At 36.7% G+C, this 18,709-nt stretch overlaps 3 protein-coding genes and 1 pseudogene across 3 annotated transcripts in view; 2 read left to right on the plus strand and 2 right to left on the minus strand.

The window, feature by feature from the left end:
* LOC111466317 overlaps positions 1–1,567 on the plus strand; it is a 2,268-nt gene extending 701 nt beyond the window's left edge. Inside the window, exons 4-7 of the mRNA XM_023110921.1 lie at positions 593–757; positions 829–882; positions 960–1,106; positions 1,190–1,567. Of these exons, the coding sequence (XP_022966689.1) occupies positions 593–757; positions 829–882; positions 960–1,106; positions 1,190–1,567 (744 nt within the window). The remainder of the gene's footprint in view (positions 1–592; positions 758–828; positions 883–959; positions 1,107–1,189) is intronic.
* A 1,744-nt stretch (positions 1,568–3,311) lies between these two features.
* Positions 3,312–6,128, plus strand: LOC111466318 (annotated as a pseudogene).
* Positions 6,129–9,310: 3,182 nt separating this feature from the next.
* On the minus strand, positions 9,311–11,814 carry LOC111466477 (pentatricopeptide repeat-containing protein At1g60770). Its single transcript, XM_023111144.1, has 2 exons — positions 11,523–11,814; positions 9,311–10,805 (listed from the first exon to the last, which is right to left on the minus strand). The coding sequence occupies exons 1-2, from the start codon at positions 11,754–11,756 to the stop codon at positions 9,561–9,563; spliced, it is 1,479 nt and encodes a 492-aa protein (XP_022966912.1). The 5' UTR covers positions 11,757–11,814; the 3' UTR covers positions 9,311–9,560.
* A 743-nt stretch (positions 11,815–12,557) lies between these two features.
* LOC111466478 (AP-1 complex subunit mu-2-like) lies at positions 12,558–16,682 on the minus strand. The gene is made up of 11 exons (XM_023111145.1): positions 16,251–16,682; positions 15,799–15,945; positions 15,361–15,423; positions 15,065–15,241; positions 14,875–14,978; positions 14,256–14,363; positions 13,986–14,082; positions 13,796–13,893; positions 13,553–13,694; positions 13,359–13,481; positions 12,558–12,994 (listed from the first exon to the last, which is right to left on the minus strand). The coding sequence occupies exons 1-11, from the start codon at positions 16,377–16,379 to the stop codon at positions 12,896–12,898; spliced, it is 1,287 nt and encodes a 428-aa protein (XP_022966913.1). The 5' UTR covers positions 16,380–16,682; the 3' UTR covers positions 12,558–12,895.
* Positions 16,683–18,709: the final 2,027 nt, after the last annotated feature.

Here is an 18,709-nt window from a genome sequence, read left to right on the forward strand (position 1 = left end):
GGAAGAAGTTTAACACTCTTATAAAGAGGGTGTTTAGTTCTTCTCTCAACCAATGTGGGGATCCCACAATCTACCCCATCGGGGCCTGTTCTCTTTCGACTTTTCCTTTTCGGGTGCAAGTCTATGAGTGGGAGGCCTCCACACGTTTATAAAGTTTCCTCCCAACGAATGTGGGATCTCACAATCCACCCTCTTGCAATCATTTCCTTCTCCAATCAAAGTGGGATCTCTCAATCTACTCCCTTCGGGGGGACCGAGCGTCCTTGTTGACACACTGCCTTTGTCCACCCACTTTGGGGCTCAATCTCCTCGCTGACACATCGCCCGATGTCTTGCTCTATACCAAACGGCCCAAGCTCACCGCTAGCAGATATTATCCTCTTTGGGGTTATTCCTTTTCGAGCTTCCCTCAAGATTTTTAAAAAGCCTCAGCTAGCAGGAGGTTTCCATACCCTTATAGAAGGCGTTTCGTTCTTCTCCCTAACCGATGTTCTCCTTCCTAGCATACGTGGGATCTCACGTATTTTTCTCCAAAATATAGAGTCCTCCCTCGTAAATTTTAAGATTTTGTTGTAAATTTTGTTGGGGGCAGTATGCAGTGGGGTTTGTAAGTGGAGGACAGTACTACGGAGCCCAGGCAAGGATGAACGTATGGAAGCCGCGGGTCAACTATCGATACGAGTTCAGCCTCTCACAGATATGGCTCGTCTCCGGTACATTCCCACAGGATCTCAACACCATTGAAGCTGGGTGGCAGGTAACTTTCTAAACCGATTCAATCTTCTAATCCATACAAATTTTAATCCTATGCCTAACTTTTCTCTACAGGTTTACCCCAAGATGTATGGAGACAACAATCCAAGATTCTTCACTTATTGGACCGTAAGAACACTAAAACACAAAAATTAGCAACAAAATCAGATTGAAAATGAAATGACGGTAACTTTTTGGATGAACAGTCCGACGCATATCAAGCAACAGGCTGCTACAATCTAATATGTCCAGGCTTCGTTCAAACCAACCGCAGAATCGCCATTGGAGCTGCAATTGCTCCAACTTCCTCCTACAACGGCGCCCAATTCGATATCAGTTTACTGGTTTGGAAGGTAACCCATTTCAATTTCATGCCTTTTCTTGAAGATTGTGAGTCCAAATTGAATTGGGGGTTGTTGTTTGTGGTTGTTCAAAGGATCCGAAGCACGGGGATTGGTGGTTGGAATATGGGTCGGATGGGCTGATCGGGTACTGGCCGGCGATTTTGTTCACTCACCTTCGAAGCCACGCAACGAAGATACAGTTTGGCGGAGAGGTGGTGAATAAGAGGTGGTGGGGATTTCACACGGCGACGGAAATGGGGAGTGGACATTTCGCCGGCGAAGAGTTCCGAAAAGCTTCTTATTTTCGTAATATGAAGGTTGTGAATTTGGATAATAGGTTGATTCCATTGTCGGATTTGAAGGTTTGGGCAGATCATCCCAATTGCTATAATATTCAACCTCGGAATGATAGAGTTTGGGGAAATTACTTTTACTATGGAGGGCCGGGAAGAAATGTGAAGTGCCCGTAATTAATTTAATTTTCTCGTGGGGTCAATTTGATAGTTAGAACGGGGCAGAATGTGAGCGAGAACGAGAAGAGAGTGAAAAAACCCTAATAGTTGAAAAGGGTCGAGATGAAATCTCATTTAAACAAAGAATAAAAGAAGGAATCAAAAATCCTTGATAGGTAAACGAGGTCGAGACATGAGTTATATTTCTCATCTTCATCTCCTATCCCTTCCTAATCACCACTCGCACTACCTTTTATACATGGATAAAAAAAATTATCTAACCGGGATAAAAAAAAAATAATAATAATTACAGTAGAATAGTTCAATAAATATCCATGAGCAATTATGAAAAACTTAGAACATGCATTAAATCACCCGAACAATTTCGAGATAAAATAGGAAAGAGTTAAAAAATATAACGCCATAGTTTTTGAGTAGGTTAGTCAAACTCGACCACCTACTCAAAGCGAGAACAAACTTTACTCTTTCCTCGAATAAGAGCTCAATCGCTACACAGCTCTTTTTACGAGTTCAAGAGCAAACTCAATAATTTCCACGACTTATGATCAAACCGGTACAAGTATTTGAATTTTGCAGTAACACACTTAAAGTTTTATTTATTTATTTTTTGTTTTTTTAAAATATAATAATATAATAATATAATATAGTATAAAAATATTAAAAAACGATTTGAATTTGGATTTTTCTTTTTTTATATTTTTTATAATTCAAATTATATAGGATGTATAAGTAATTTTATTTCTATTTTTTAAAAAGTAATTAGAAACTCCACCATTTGATACTCTCCGGTAATAAATGTCATACTTTGATTGGTCCATGATGTCAATTTTACGGTCATATTATTACGTCCGGTATCTTGTTTCGACTGCAACTCCTTGGCACACTATTGGCACACTATTTACAGGAGAATGTTATCACAAAATATTGGCACACTATCAAATTTTTATCCAAAATCACCAATAGTTTGTTTCGTCCAAAGAATTTGAGCACAACAACTGCCAACTGTAGTATATTCCGCTTCGGTATTAGCTAAGGCAACCAAATTTTGCTTTTTACTAAACCAAGAAACTAATGAATTGCCAAGAAATTGACAAGTTCCACGGGTACTTTTACGATCAAGTAAATTTCTAGCAAAATTCATCCCAATATCCTACCAATTTAAACTCAACATTTCTTGGATACTACCATACTAAATTAATAGTCTCAAGTAAATATTTAAATATTCTTTTAATTGCCGGTAAATGAGATTCCTTAAAACAGGATTGAAACCGAGCACAAAAACATACACTAAACATAATATCGGGTCCAATGGCGACCCAATCGTACCTCTATAAGATTTAATATCCACACATTTACCTTTTTCATCCGGGTCAAGCTCAGTGGATGTGCTCATTGGAGTTGTTTGATTTGAATTACAAGAAAGAAACTAAGCCCTCCCGTCATACTCATCAACTTTCTTGATTTAACAATAAGAGTAGTGCCGAGTTTACCTATTGTAAAATCATTCCCACTAAGAAAATTAATAAGTCTATCATACCAAGTTGAGCTTGTTTTAAGCCATCAAGAGCCTTTTAAAACTTATATGCATCCGGCGTAAAATAAAAATTTTCAAATACGTTCTACATAAACTTCCTCCATAATATAACCATTTAAGAATCTACTTTTTGCATCCATTTGATACAATATAAAATTTTCGTAGGAATTAAAAGCGAGTAACATTCTAATAGCTTCTAATCTATCAATGGGTGCAAAAGTTTCTTCATAGTCTATACCTTCCCTCTCGACATTAACCTTGAGCTATAAGTCTAGCTTTATTTCCAACGATATTCCAATTGGCATCAATTTTATTTCTAAAAACAGCTCAAATAATGAAAATACTAGAAGGCCTAGGGACTAATTCCGAAATTTTGTTCATTTCAAATTGATTTAGTGTTGTTGCGCAGCTATGTGAATGTTTGATTAATCCACCACACCTAAATGGTGTGAAAGTTATCTTATTTATAATCAAATGAATTACCAGGATATGAAAATAGTAATAAATGGAAATAACTTTAGATACCTATGATAATAAGACAAATATTAGATATTTGCCTTATAATAAAATATCAAATATAATATATATGGTAAACTATAATTTATTACTAAATATCCTTAACACCCCACCGCAAGCTAAGCGTCGGATTTAAACGAACGTGAAGCTTGAATCTGAAAAATTCAAAGAGGTTGAGAAACACTTTTCATGAAGATGCTAACAACCCGGTTCTTGGCCATCAAAAATTGCAGAGGGATCGCCGCTCAGCGGCGATGCTGCCTTGGCTTCGGCGAGAATATGTCTAACCCATGAAGAGGGATTGTCGCTTAGCGATGATGCTGCCTTGGCTCTGGTGAGAATATTTCTAACCCCAAGAAGTAGAAGGGGAAACCTAGAGCAAGGGACAAAGACAATGTTGAAGTCGGAAGAGTCGCCACATTGGGCGAAGGAGCCAATTTTGGCGAGAAGGGCAGTCGGAAGAGTCGCCTCATCGGGCGAAGAAGCCAATTTTGGCAGGAAGGGCGGCGACAACTTGGTTGGCGAATATGCCAGTGCGGCACCCAGATTCCGAAGGTAAATCTCTGCAAAAGGTTGATAGGTTTAGGTTAGGGTTTATGTGAAGGATGAAGGTTGATTGGGAAGAAAATGAGAGAGACTATATTGGCCAAGGGGAAAATCGATTGGGTTGAAAAATGTGAGGTTGTATGTACAGAGTATGACGAAAGGTGATTTGGAGGTCAATAGGGTGAAGAGGTAGAAATCACAGAGGAATTGGTTTGCTTTAAGCATTTAGCCATCCTCACAAATTTTATGCTTTTATTTGGGTGCAGAGTCCGATGATGACTTTATAGATTGTGTTGAAACTCATAAGCACCTCACTTTTGAAATCCATTGCTCCAAAGAAAGAAGCCATTGGTAAGTTCAAGTAACCTAAGGCTAAATTTTCGAAATGGGTTTTGTTTTTATGATGGAAATTTTGTTTCAGGATCCGCCGGAGAGACCGTATGACCGAAGAATTCTGCCCAGAAGGGACAGTTCTGATCAGAAGAACGACATAAAAGGATATGTTGAGAGCGAGTTCAGTTAAGAGATTTGGAAGAAAAGTAAGAAGAGACTCTCCCACCAAAGGCCATGAGGTTAGTCTTTAACCAAATTAAACTCAGCTACTAGTCGATATTGTTCTTTTTCGGTTTTTCCCTTTCGGGGAAGAAATTAAACACTCTTATAGAAAGGGTGTTTCGTTCTTCTTTCAACCAATGCGAGGAATTCACAATCCACCTTCTCAGGACCTGTTTTCTTTGGACTTTTCCCGTTCGCATGCCAACTCTATTAGTGAGAAGCTTCCACACCTTTAAAGGGTGTTTAGTTTTCCTCCCAAAGAATGTAGGATCTCCCAACCAATCAAAGTGGGACCTCCCAATCTACTCCCTTCGGGTCAGCATCCTTGTTGACACACCGCCTTTGTCCACCCACTTTGGCGCTCAATCTCCTCGCTGGCACATCACCCGGTGTCTGGCTCTGATACCAAACGGCCCAAGTTCACTCGTAGCCGATATTATTCTCTTTGGGTTTTTCCCTCTCATGCTTCCCTCAAGATTTTTAAAAACTCTCAGCTAGTAAGAGGTTTCCACACTCTTGTAAAAGGTGTTTCGTTCTTCTCCCTAACCGATGTTCTCCTTCCTAGTAGATGTAGGATCTCATGTCTTTTTCTCCAAATCTGAGTCATCTCTTCTAAATTTTAAGATTTTGGAGAAACCCAAATGGAAATGAATGTAAATTTTGTTGGTGTCAGTATGCAGTGGGGTTTGTAAGTGGAGGACTGTACTACAGAGTGAAGGCAAGCATGAACGTATGAAAGCCGCGGGTCAGCTATCGGTACGAGTTCAATCTCTCACAGATGTGGCTCGTCTCCAGTTCATTCCCACATGATCTCAACATCATTGAAGCTGGGTGGCAGGCAACTTTCTAAACACATTCAATCTTCTAATCCATACAAATTTCAATTATACGCCTAACTTTTCTCTACAGGTTAACCCGTAGCTGTATAGAGACAACAATCCAAGATTCTTCACTTATTGGATAGTAAGAACATTAAAACACAAAAATTAGCAACAAATACAAATTGAAAATGAAATATACTTTTTGGATAAACAGTCTTACGCATATCAAGCAATAGGCTGCTACAATTTACTCTGTCGAGACTTCGACCAACCGTAGAATCGCCATTGGAGCTACAATTGCTCCAACTTCCTCATACAATGGCGCCCAACTGGATATCAGTTTACTGGTTTGGAAGGTAACCCATTTCAATTTCATGCCTTTTCTTGAAGATTGTGAGTCCAAATTGAATTGGGGGTTGTTGTTTGTGGTTGTTCAAAGGATCCGAAGCATGAGAATTGGTGGTTGGAATTTGGGTCGGGTGTGCTGGTCGGGTACTGGCCGGCGATTTTGTTCACTCACCTTCAAAGCCACGCAACGACGATACAGTTTGGTGGAGAGTCCTATAATATTCAAGCTTCAATTTGAGGTTTTTATTTTTATTTTTATTTTTTTGGTCCTTTCAAATTTAGATCACTAAGACTGGAGAACAAATGTGACCCTTGTAAATTTTTTATGAAAGAAATATATAGTTGGAATATAATTGTGATATTTATTAAAGATCCACAAGTTCGAGACTTCTCCTAAGCAGAGCCGGGCAGAATGAAAGTGTGAAAAAAACTTTGATTGGAGAGAGAGTTAGACAGTGTCGAGATAAAATCTCATTTAGAAGAAAAAAGGGAATGAAAAGACCTTATAGAACGAGTTGAAATTAGAATGTGAAAATACCTAATAACCAAATTACGTTGAGATAAATTTAGATTTAAATAGAGAATAAAAAAGGGAATGAAACGACCTTGATAGTTAGAACGATAGACATTATATGTATAGGTATCAAACATGATTGCACGTTCTTTTTCTTGCTGCCCAATTTTTGTGTATAGTGTCATAAGGCTATTGTATGGCATGGAGGTCACAGGTAGGTTGGGTTCCTTTCATTTTCTCCAAGATAGCTTCACTTTTTCAGTCATTAGTTCATTGCGGTAACAGTTAGAAGAAAACGATAATTCTTTAATGATTCGGGGGTTAAATGTAGAAGACGTTGTATCTATACATAGTAAGAATCTTCTATTATTGGAGCTGCATCTCCTGATTTTCTGGCCGCTAACGAAGCGGCGTGCCCTCTCATCCTACTGGTGATCATCGTGACCCTTATGCTCGTTCTTCCTGCCAGATCTGCGGTAAAGTGGGCATATTGTCGTTCGTTGCTGGTATATGATGGATGAGTCCTATCAAGAAAAACCTCCTTTTGCGACACTGGTGGCTACTTCCTCCTACAAGATTGATCCAAATTGGTACAACGACACAAATGCCACTGATCATATCACCAGTGACCTGGATCGTCTCGTTGTGTGTGAATGCTATCATGGAGCCGAAAAGGTTCAAGTTCAAAATAGAGTAGGTTTGCAGATTTTGCATACGGGTCATTTTTCAATTAATACGGTTGATCGTGCTCTTGCATTGCGTAATATTTTGCATGTTCTTTGAAATTTCCAAACATCTAATTTCTGTTCATAAATTTTCCCGTGATAATGACTTTTCTTTGAATACCATGATGCCTTTCAACTGAACAAATCAGCGTGAGAGGAAATCGTTTGACGGAGGAGAAATAGCCGAAGAAATTTTGTTGGAAGAAACAAACACAAAGCTGGAGAAAATAAGAGAGAGAATGAAAGCTTTGGATTTTGACTATTTAAAACAAATTACATTGGAAAATTGACGGGAGTGGCCAATAAATCTTGCCCGAAAGATGACTGAAAGCTAAAAATACGCTCTTCCATAGTACGTGCATCCTTAATTCAGATAGCCTAAAAACAGGATTCAACTCACTAAGTTTAAGTAAAACATGAATAACATAAAAAAAGCCACAACCTTTTATCGAACATACCATCCTTTGCATTTTTCTATTAAGGATCGACGGTGGATTAAAAATTTTTAGACGGGAGCTGTGAGTCTGGTCTCTATCCTATCAAGTCATCTGATGTTGATGATCTCAAGCACGCCTTAGTGAGTAGATCTACTTCTCATGCTCAATGGCATGCACATCTTGGACATTCTTCATCTCAAGTAGTGAAGTCAATTTTGCGTCTCAATAATATTTCGTATGCTAGTGAGTCACCTTTGCAAGTTTATAAGACATGTCAGCAAAAAGTCATCAGTTACCATACACTAGTTCTTTTCATCGGTCTTCGTCACGTTTGGAACTAATTTTTTCGGATGTTTGAAATTTGGCACCTCCATCTGTTGGGGGCTTTAAATATTATATCAGCTTCATTGATAATTTCAGCAAATTTTCGTGGATATATTTGATGCATGAATGTACAGAAGCTCCTCGTATACTTTTGCAGTTCCAAGTTGATGTTGAGCGCCTCCTGAATACTAAAATCAAGTGTGTCTAGTTTGATTGAGGTGGGGAATATCAGAAAATTTACAACCATCTCTTTTGTTCCCTTGGGATTGCTCATCGTGTTTCGTGCCCTCACACGCGTCAACAAAATGGGATTTGCTGAACGCAAGCACTATCATATATATTATATGAAGAAAAAGAAGAAGACAAACACAAAAGACAATGACCCATGTTTTTCTTGGATTAAATATGGATTCTAAAACTTTCCACCGTCCTTTTCTTCCTATTCTCGTTTTTTCCCTTCTTGTTGTTTCCTCGTTTTGTTGTCTCGACAAAAAAAAATCCGTCCCAGTAACCATACAGAGGCGTTCGGTCGGAGAATCAATTGAAGAAGTTGAAGCTAATTCGAGCTCATCTCAACATAATTAACAAGTTCCCTCTCAAGACCATTCACGTTTATTACTTTGTTGTTTAATCTCCTCTGTTTTGGAGCTTGATTATGATATTTTTATTTGGGTGCAAAGTCCGGATGATGACCTTATAAATTGTGTTGAAACTCATCGACAACTTTCTTTTGATCATCCATTGCTCAAAGGAAAAAACCCATTGGTAAATTCAAGGAATCTGAGCCTAAGTTCCCGAAATGGGTTTTCATTTTAATGATGAAAATTTTGTTTCAGGATTCGCTGGAGAGACCATATGACCGAAGCCATTCCAGTGAGGTAGAGACAGAAATGTTCCAATTATGGAGCATGTCTGAAGAATTCTCTTCGGAGGGGACGGGAAGAACAGTTCCGATCAGAAGATCGACGGAAACTGATATGTTGAGGGCGAGTACGGTTCAGAGATTTGGAAGAAAAGTAAGAAGTGACTCTTCCAACAAAGGTCATAAGTCAGTCTTTAACCAAATTAAACTCAGCTACATATTATTCTCTTTCAGCTTTTCCCTCTCAGGGAAGAAGTTTAACACTCGTGTTTTGTTCTTCTCCCAACCAATGTCCCCTCGGAGCTTGTTCTCTTTGAATTTTTCCCTTGCGAGTGCAAGTCTATTAGTGAGAGGCTTTCACACCTTAGTGTTTCTAAGTTTTAATTTTGTCGGATTTTTTTCCGTTTGTGTCAGTTTAGAATATATTTATAAAATGGCAAAAATGATGTTTTTTTCTTTTTTTCTGAAACAGCTGACATGAAGAACAAATATATATATGTGTGTGTATATATATATATATATAAAGAAAAAGAAAGAAGAGATTTTCATACCCAAAAATTTTGAGGCAGAAAAGACAGTTTTTTTGAGTGTTTGTATTGGAACTGGGAACACAGCCTTCCATCTCTCCCTCTCTGTTCATAATAATTTATTGTAAATCTTACAGAAACAGAGCTTGGAATTCTCTAAATGGTAAAAATTCAAATTGAAATAGAAGAGGAAGTCCTTAATATCAAATAACCACTGAAAAATTCAATTCCTCAAACCTTGGAATTCTCTAAATCATAAAACTTTGTTGTTCAACAAACGCTCATTCAATCGATATTTCGTCGAGCAGCTTCTTGCAGGCCTCACTGACCTCCACATTCTCCATCTTCAACCTACGACTCATCATACAACTTCTCCTTCCTGCTGCAGAATACGTTCTTATCAATGATTCAAAGACCTCTGATTCTAAACTGTCTACACTTTTCTTTACTGTTTCAACAAAGCTCTCTGCACCATCAACATCTTTTTCTTGCTCGTAATGGCTCATGAATGTTCTAATAACCTCAGGCGATGGCACCCATTTCCCCTCATCTAGTCTACCTTTGGATACTGCTTTGGCAACACAATCAGCTGCCAGTTTAAATTCTCCATTTTTGAGATAATAATCCATAAAAATTTCCCAAGTTTTCGCGTTAGGTTTAGCCCCTCTTTGTCGGGCTCGAACCTTGAGTTCGATAGCCTTCTCTAGCAAACCCTCCTTGGCATAAGCTCCTATAAGAGCATTTGCAATCCTAATATCATAAGTTGAGCATCCTGATTCCCATTCCTTGAAACATTTCTCTGCGCCAGGTAAGTCTTTCAACTTTATCAGAGTTTGGATCATGTTGAGATAGCTTATATTTGCAGTGTTTGGAAAGGCTAACCTTAATGAGCGCCAAACTCTATAGACTTCGAGCAGGTTACCCATTTGTCCATGCAACGTAATCAGGAACTGGAACGCAGAAAGATCTCGACAAGCGTTTCTCTTCTCCAATTCCTTCAGCGCGTTGCCTGCCTTGTCGAACATGTGAGCATCAACATAAATTGAGGCTAAGTTGCTATATGTTGTCCAATCTCCCACAGCTCTGCCGTCCCTCTTCATCTCATCAATAACCCTTTCCACACCAGAGATGTCATTTGAAGCAGCAAGTGCCCTCATCCACACATTATATGTATAGGTATCAAACAATACGTTGGCCGCCTTCATTTCCTGTATGATTGCACGAACTTTTTCTGGCTGCCCAGTTTTTGTGTATAGTGTCATAAGGCTATTGTATGGCATGGAGGTCACAGTTAGGTTGAGTTCCTTCATTTTCTCCAAGATAGCTTCAGCTTTTTCAGTCATTAATTCCTTGCAGTAACAGTTGAGAAGAGAACCATAGCAAAGATGATTCTTTGATGATTCGGGAAGACTAACAAAGAAGCTCTCGGCGGCAGCAATTCCTCGAGCCTTGCCTAATAAATCAAGATGTCTTGCTTGATCACTTACTGTTTTGTTCATGCTCCTTTTGGCCATAGTTTCTGAAAGCTATATCACAGTTTCTTTTCAGAATAATTGTTTTACATAAGCAATATAAGCAAGAAAGATAAGATCATTTGCCATAATAATAGAAAAGGAAATGGAAGAAAATAATCGTTTATATCAGAAATGTAGAGATGCTATTAGAAGCCTCAATTCAGTCATTTTTGCACTGCGCACAAGTAAAGAAATGTAACGAAGAAGTTCCTAGAGCAAATAATGATATGATCAACATACAAAATGTTTTTGACCACTGAAGGTGAATCTGCTGATTTGGCTCCATTCAACCATAAAAAACTTCTCCAGAAAAAATGTTAATGTTTTTGTAATGTTTTTCTTTATACTAAGAACTTAATTGTTAGATTTTTAAAATCACAGGACTAAATCCTTACAAAATGTAAACTAAAGCTTTCACCAAGAAGAATGATGGAAATGGAGTTGGATCAAAGGGCATGAGGTATCTATCAAGATTCGAGATCACGGCAGTTAAGTAAATTCACCGAAAACAAGCTAGGAGGAAAAGATAAGAAATCAAAATTGATTATGAAGCTATTTTCGAGCTGTTTAGATTTCGGTGGTTTAACTGATCGAACAAGAGGAGTTGAAACAGTGCCTAAAACTGAAATCATGCCAAGCTAAGACGACTAGAACAGAGTCATAACAACAACATTGATCCACATATTTCGCATCCATACTGCAGAATTAAAAGAATTTAGTTTAGCGAACCTTGAGAGCAGGATAATACAGCTTCCTATCGCGAAGCTTCTTGAGCGTATCTCCAACCTCCCATTTGAAAACTCGCTTGCGACTCTTGAGGAAAACATTCAACTGTAGCCGAACGCTCTTCTCTGAGCCACCATCTTTAAAAAGCCTCACATACAGTGGTTCCTCCAGATACTTCTTCGTCGACCTCTTTGCCACATTCTTGGTGCGACTGAGCTGCCGTAGAAGTAACGCCATTTTCCGGCACTTCCCTCCGCCAGCGACGAAATGGTTTTACTACAGATCCTGAATTCAATCAAAAACCCTAACGTTCCAAAAAGCGAGGGGGGTGCTCCTAATTTGGGCCGATTAATTGGGCCTAAATCTAAAGCCCATTGAGCTATACTCGTCTATCTGCGTCTTTATATATATATATATATAACTCATATCTTAAAAAATTTAATTGTCCTCAAGTACTAATAGTTGTATTTTGGTTTAATTCTAAAAATTTAATTATAATGATTTGGATTAATCATGAAGAAATATCCGTTTCAATCTATTAGTTTAAACTTTGAGTTCGACTTCGTAATTTTGTAACTCCTTTGGTCTCAACTTCTTTCTCTTTTTTAACCTCAAGATCTCGACTTCTTTTAGACTTCTTTTATACCGTTGGGAAGTTATAAATCATCTATTATACTCCTCTTTTAGACTTCTTTTATACCGTTGGGAAGTTATAAATCATCTATTATACTCCTATCTATATAGGGACGAGTGTGATACTATGACTATTTATAGGAAAAACCCATTCTACCTCTTCAAATGCCAAAAAGACCTATTGGTCGGTCGATCATGCTACCTACGATCCTATCTCGAAGAGGGAAATTCCTTGCACATAATTAAAGGAGTCATTGAAAGGTGAAAAAAAATCAAACAACCATTAAGGCAATAAAACATCCACTAAAAGGTTAGAAGTTCAAATCTTCATTCTTACCTCTTGTTGAATTAAAAACTAGACATTGATCTATCTTGGTTTAGATAGGTTAATAACAGACGATAAAGAAAATTTAACAGTTGAACAGTGTGCATTTAGAAATAACTATGGTTATAACAGGAATGAACAAGATGGAAATGGAGCTAGTTGAAAGCAATATGAGCAAAACAGAGTTCAACCTGACCACCTAGTGTGTAGCAAGAAAGAAAAAGAAAAGGTTACTATGGACTTACAAAAGCTGCAATATGCTTCACAAACAAGAGTGGAAAACAGAATTCCCTCCCCACCCCACCAAATCCTCTACAACAACAAATCTTCAACTCATCCTGTGATTATTAACTCAATAATTCACCACCACATATGAACTCTGCAGAACCAAATGTGTATAAATCGAAGTACGTAGATTTCATATGAGCCTTAGTTCATACTCTCCAGCCATTGTGATGTATCTCACCCATGGAAGAGCCTGGTACCCACTTTTCTCAATAATCTTCAGGTAACGAACCTACAAAATCACGGTATTGCACATTAACACGATGAACATCATATCTCCTAAAATGTATACGAATTCGACACCAAGAAGAATATGTTTAACCCGGTTATCTATATCGTCCAGTCTCCACCAAACATGATGCAACGAAAAAAACTTTAAAATGTAGCTCATATATTTGAACTCGAAACTAATGCAAATCTACCCAATCTTACAATGCTCACAGAATATATGCAAGACTATGTCGATGTCCTTCAAGAAAAACATGCCAACTTCAGGGAATTTCATGCATGAAAAAGTAAGAGGGGAGAAACAAGTCTTAAACATGTTCTTGAATGGCAAACATGAATAACGAGAATGAGAGAAAGTAAATGGATACCTGGATTCCAGAAACGGTGAAATATGGTATCTCAAACTTTACACGAATGGGTGCTTTTCTTTCTGGAGTCGCTTCTTCAGATGTAACGGAAGGAAGGCGGAATTCTGCCCTTAACATATACTCCTGTTTTTTCGAAAATATTAGCTTCCTGCATAAGATGTCATTGACAGAGATGCAAATAAACTTTTAAATACCTTGCCACCTGGAAAAGATCTAATTTTCCAGCACAATGCATCATTTTCGGGTGCATAAGAAGCAGACCCCATTGAGGTCCTAACATTTGGGTTGGTAGCATCCGCTGGCACAGGCAACTCAATTTCAACATTTGTTGCAGTGCTGTAAGATTAAATTTTTGGTTAATAGAAAGGAACCAAGAAGATAAAAAATTTATTAACACTTTTCTTTTGCAAATAAAGTAAACACAGACATATTAATACCTACGCTCCTTGAACTGGCTTCTTGCTTTTACCATAATCTCTATACGGCTTTTTGAATGTCTTTCAACTTGAGCTTCTACCCAAATAAGAGGTTTTACCTGACAACAGAAGGATGAAACACATCATATGACGAAATAGTAGAAATGACCAGCTACGACTAGAAAAAAGAATTCACATGGATATACCCAACCTGAGTGCTGAGTCTATAAGTCATGAGATCAAAAGCTCCATCTGGCGGTATGAAGGATATGGTTCGGTCATTTTCAAAGCGAGCCAAGCGTACGCACCTAAACAAAAAATACGCATTTAGTTAAGAACTAAAGACAACACAAAAAGTTGAACATTTAGTTAGAAACTTGGGCAACACTTGAAAGTCATACATTATGACATTAGTGTCTGAACTCAATACACATACATTACTAGTTCAAGAAAATAAAAACACCAAATGGTTGATACATACTGGTGAAATTTGATGTCTTCCAAATCTATAGCTTTTCCTTTTGTGGTTCGACCTTGTGCTTCCAATAATACTCTGTCGTTGAGCCCAAGCTTACACTCAGGCATGCCACTAACAACAAACAAACCAAATCTTGAATTCTGCTTATCAATTAACTAAGATACAAATCGAATGAAAAAGGATATTATAACAAATCACTGAAAGGAGAGACTGGAAAGCAAAGAAATGAAGATTTGGGTAACACCACAGACAATCTTCATGTGTTTCAAAGTTAACACTTCTTCTTTTTGAACGAGAAAAGAAACTTTTTATTCAAATAATAAAAAGAGACTGGTTCATATAATATCATCCTTTTGAGGGTTTGGATCTTTGAACATTAAGTTAACACTTCTTCTAAGCTTACTACAACTAAATAAATCATACTTTCTAAGTAGTTCCTTTCCCAGTTCAGAGTTTTCGAAGTAAAAAAAGAGTGTAAACCAATTAACTATATGTCTCCATGACTACAAAAATCTTCTTGACTACAGGAAAAGTTAAGGATTTTGCATGCAATATACAAGTGAGGCAAGTACAAGCATAGTCCATGTCAATATGTAAATTTCTCGAAGCACAGTGAGCAGACCTTAAGTAAGTTCTCATCTTCAATGCCCCAACAACGTCTGACCTAATTATTTGTCCATTACTGTTGACAAGTATATTAACACTCTCCACCACATCCAAAAAGACCTGGAAAATAAGAACAGGACATTACCTATTAAGCTTTAAGAATCACAAATGAACATATGCAGCTTATTAGTTTAAATAGCACATACTTCATTCTTCTTGTAATTTATTCCTTCGCTCCGCCAAGAAACTGCATTTGTTACTGCCATGGGTGGCCTCTGAGCAACCTCCATTCTATAAGCATCAGTCTTTATAAACTCACTAAGAATCTTTGCCTCAGTGTATTGAGGATAACCAAAGTCCATGATTTCATCAAGCAACTCATACTACAAAGAAATATAAGTATCAATATTATCATTAACCACCTGAAATAAATCACAAAGCATGCTATGGTAAACAATGTAAGAAATTTATAATGGTTCAATCTGTGATAGGCACATCTTACCACCACAACAAAGTTGTCCCTAAGTGATTCTTCTTCCAGCTCTTCAAAATAATGCTTGAAGACCTGTAGCATAGCGATCCATGTCAAACCATTTGTTACTTTTCTTTTTCATCATGATACATATTTTCTCTGAAGCCCCAAAATTGAACTTTATATATATACATACATACATACATATATATATTTTATAAGGAACGAAGTTGGAATTCAGTTGCCACAGTCACCAACCCAGAAAAATAAACTAATTGAACAAAAAAATTCCTCCTGCTGTTGATAGAAATAAAAAAGGATCACAAGTAGCCTTGAGTTTTAAGGAATCCTATTCCGAACTATTAGTGACCCATGAAACTTCAGGAACAAAGATAGCGTGTGAATTAAACATGCTTGAAATACCTAAATAATTTCTTGGAGATCGCTACAATAATATATACAACTCACATCAACTACTCGGTGCAAGAAGGAAAGAAGACTTGCAGCATTGCAATTCTGCCTGGCAGCAACCATCAGGTACACGTTATTGTGCTGAATAAACATGTAGCTTATGCCATTGTCGTAAACTACTGGATCTTGAGATTGTGGATCACCCTAACATCAAAAGAACTAACTATAAGAAATCATATAGCAAGATTCTTGACAAGCTAATGCAATTCAGATTTTAAACAAACTGTCCCGTAGTGATTCAAATCGTTGTATTTCCCCATTTCCTTATTTGAATCTTCTGTCTAATGACATTAGAGAAACAAATCCGAAACGAGCACCTCCAATTCTCTCTGATTCAGTCGCATTTATCATCAATTAACTAGTAAACAAAAACTAAATCACTCAACCTAAAATGTAAATAAGACTTTGATTCTAAGAGGGACTGGTTAAATTAAACAAAGATCCAAAACCTCCTTCTCGATGAGTTTGGTGAAGAAGCGCTCGGCCTGAACTGCCGAGACATCGCCACGATAGTCGCGCCAAATGAGAACACGCCCTTTGATATCTAATAGGAACAGCGCGGAGGCCGCCCCCGCCATTGGTTTGAATCCGATAACGCTCTGTAAATCACTAGTATCAACAATTCTTCCTTCCGCTAGCTAGGTTGTTCACGATCAAACAAGGTGAGCATAAGAAATTGATGGAGATCTCGCGATTTCCACCAGAAGAATCAACTGGCTAGAACGGTAGATCTACATGAATCAATTCGACACATCGTCGAGCCAGAAACTTGAATCCTCTAGATGCCGACGACGCTCAACCATGAGTCGAGGACGATCTGCGGCAAGCTGTTCCAATTTCCCGAGTTATTTCCCTTTCCTTCCTTTTTTCTGATAAATAAAATTCATAATCAGCGCAAGGATGTGAAAATTCTTTGAAAATTATTATTCAATTAATTCCTTCTACTTTTTAATTCTCTTTTTTTCTTTTCTTTTTTAATTAAGTTTTATTGAATTCTTTTTATTAATTTATACAAGTTTAATTGGATTTTATTTATTGAATTATTTAATAGGCAAATTAAACTTTATAAAAAAATTTAAAAAATTCAAAGCAGCAGTACGACGTTTCCCCAAAATCATGTCTACACCTGGTAGGCTTGAAATGCCTCAGTACTAACTAGTCGTCAGTTCTTAGTTATATGTTATCTAAGTCGTTGTGTTATGTTTCTTACTTACTAGTTTATATCATTACTTTCAACATTGCCTTCAAACTATGTTTCAAAAAATCTCTCTGCTTCGTTTTCTAAAATTTCTTTCTCAAAGCGAGACTAAAGGCTTGGGTATACGTCATCTGCCCAACGACTACACGATTTCGAATTGGTTGACTCACTCAATGGTGAGAGTGAGTATCGCACAATGGCTTATGAACTTTCCAAATTGGTTGGCTCACTTAGTTGATTTGTTATATGTAAGAGTACGTTGAACGTTATGGTGCACATTTTTTGAAGAAGATATGAGTTGAGCTCCAATTCGAGCGAAACTGAAACAGTGACTAGGTATCCATGTGTTATGTCACTACATTATGTCTCTATTGTATATGTATATGATTTTAGCGGTTATACAGGGGATTGTTAGTTAGTTTCTTCTTAGTGAACCTGTCACGAGCGATAGGGGTTTGCAGTAGTACCCTTGAGAGATGGCCAAATCTTAGAATACATGAATCCCCTGAGACTGATATTGAGGTCGCGTCTCGAACGCCTACAATTTAAGGTGGGAACTATGATGATGATGGAAGAGACTAGTAGAAACAACTGATCATGAGGCCTAGAGAAGTTAACAAAATTCTAAGGGTCGGAGGTCGATATAGGTGGAGGAACTAAGAAATTGAACTAACATCCACGAAAATATCTTAAGTTGAGCTTAGGTGGAACAAACTAACCTAGAGTGTAACCTATAAACAACTTACTCGTAGGAACGAACTTCTAAAACAGCGCAAGACTGTAAATGAACAAAATTCATTTTATAAGACTTAAAGAACGAACTATGAACTACCAGTAAGCTGCTTACTCAGTATATTTTATATACTCAACCCTGTTACTCCAGTTTTCTTTTCAGGTGGAGCTTGATGTAGCGGTCCAGGTGGAGACACATGTGGGTTATTGGCTATAGGGATTCCGGTCACATTTGAGTCTAGACTTCCCTTCGTACTTGTTCTTTAAACCCTCTATTTTAAATAGTTTGAAATTGTATTATTGTATTTTGGTCGATAAAATTAATATTTTATTATTATTTTAATTAAATTTCAAACGTATATGCATGCGTTCAAATGCTTTTAATTTTATACCTCTATTTTCACGATTGCTTTGTAAATGTAAGTTTTAGATTTAATTAGTAGTATATTTTGTATATTTATTTTTAAGAATCAGTTATTACCGACAAAATTTAATTAACAATATATTTTGTATATTTTTTTAGGAGTTAATAGTCTTGTATCTTGGTTTATAATATATTTCGTATATTTTAACTTATTTTTTGAATTTGATTTATTATATTTAATATATTTTCTTTTTGTTTCAGAATTTTATTGTTAATATATTTTTATATTTTTTCTTATTGTTAGAATTTGATTAGTATTTTGGTATATTTTCTCTTGTTTTCAGAATTTAATTAATAATATATTTTAATAAAAGAATTTATTATTTATTATTTTTTTTTATATTTCTTCTTATTTTCCAGATTTGGTTATATAATATTTTTGAATATATTTAGTATATTTTCTTTTATTCTCTGAATTTAGTTAATTTTATATATATATATATATATATATATATATTTTTTTTTTTTTTTTTTTTTTTTTTTTTTTTTTTTTTTTTTTTTTTTTTTTTTTTTTTTTTTTTTTTTTTTTTTTTTTTTTTTTTTTTTTTTTTTTT

Source organism: Cucurbita maxima, unplaced genomic scaffold (assembly GCF_002738345.1).
Source record: "Cucurbita maxima cultivar Rimu unplaced genomic scaffold, Cmax_1.0 Cma_Scf00031, whole genome shotgun sequence".
NCBI lineage: Eukaryota > Viridiplantae > Streptophyta > Magnoliopsida > Cucurbitales > Cucurbitaceae > Cucurbita > Cucurbita maxima.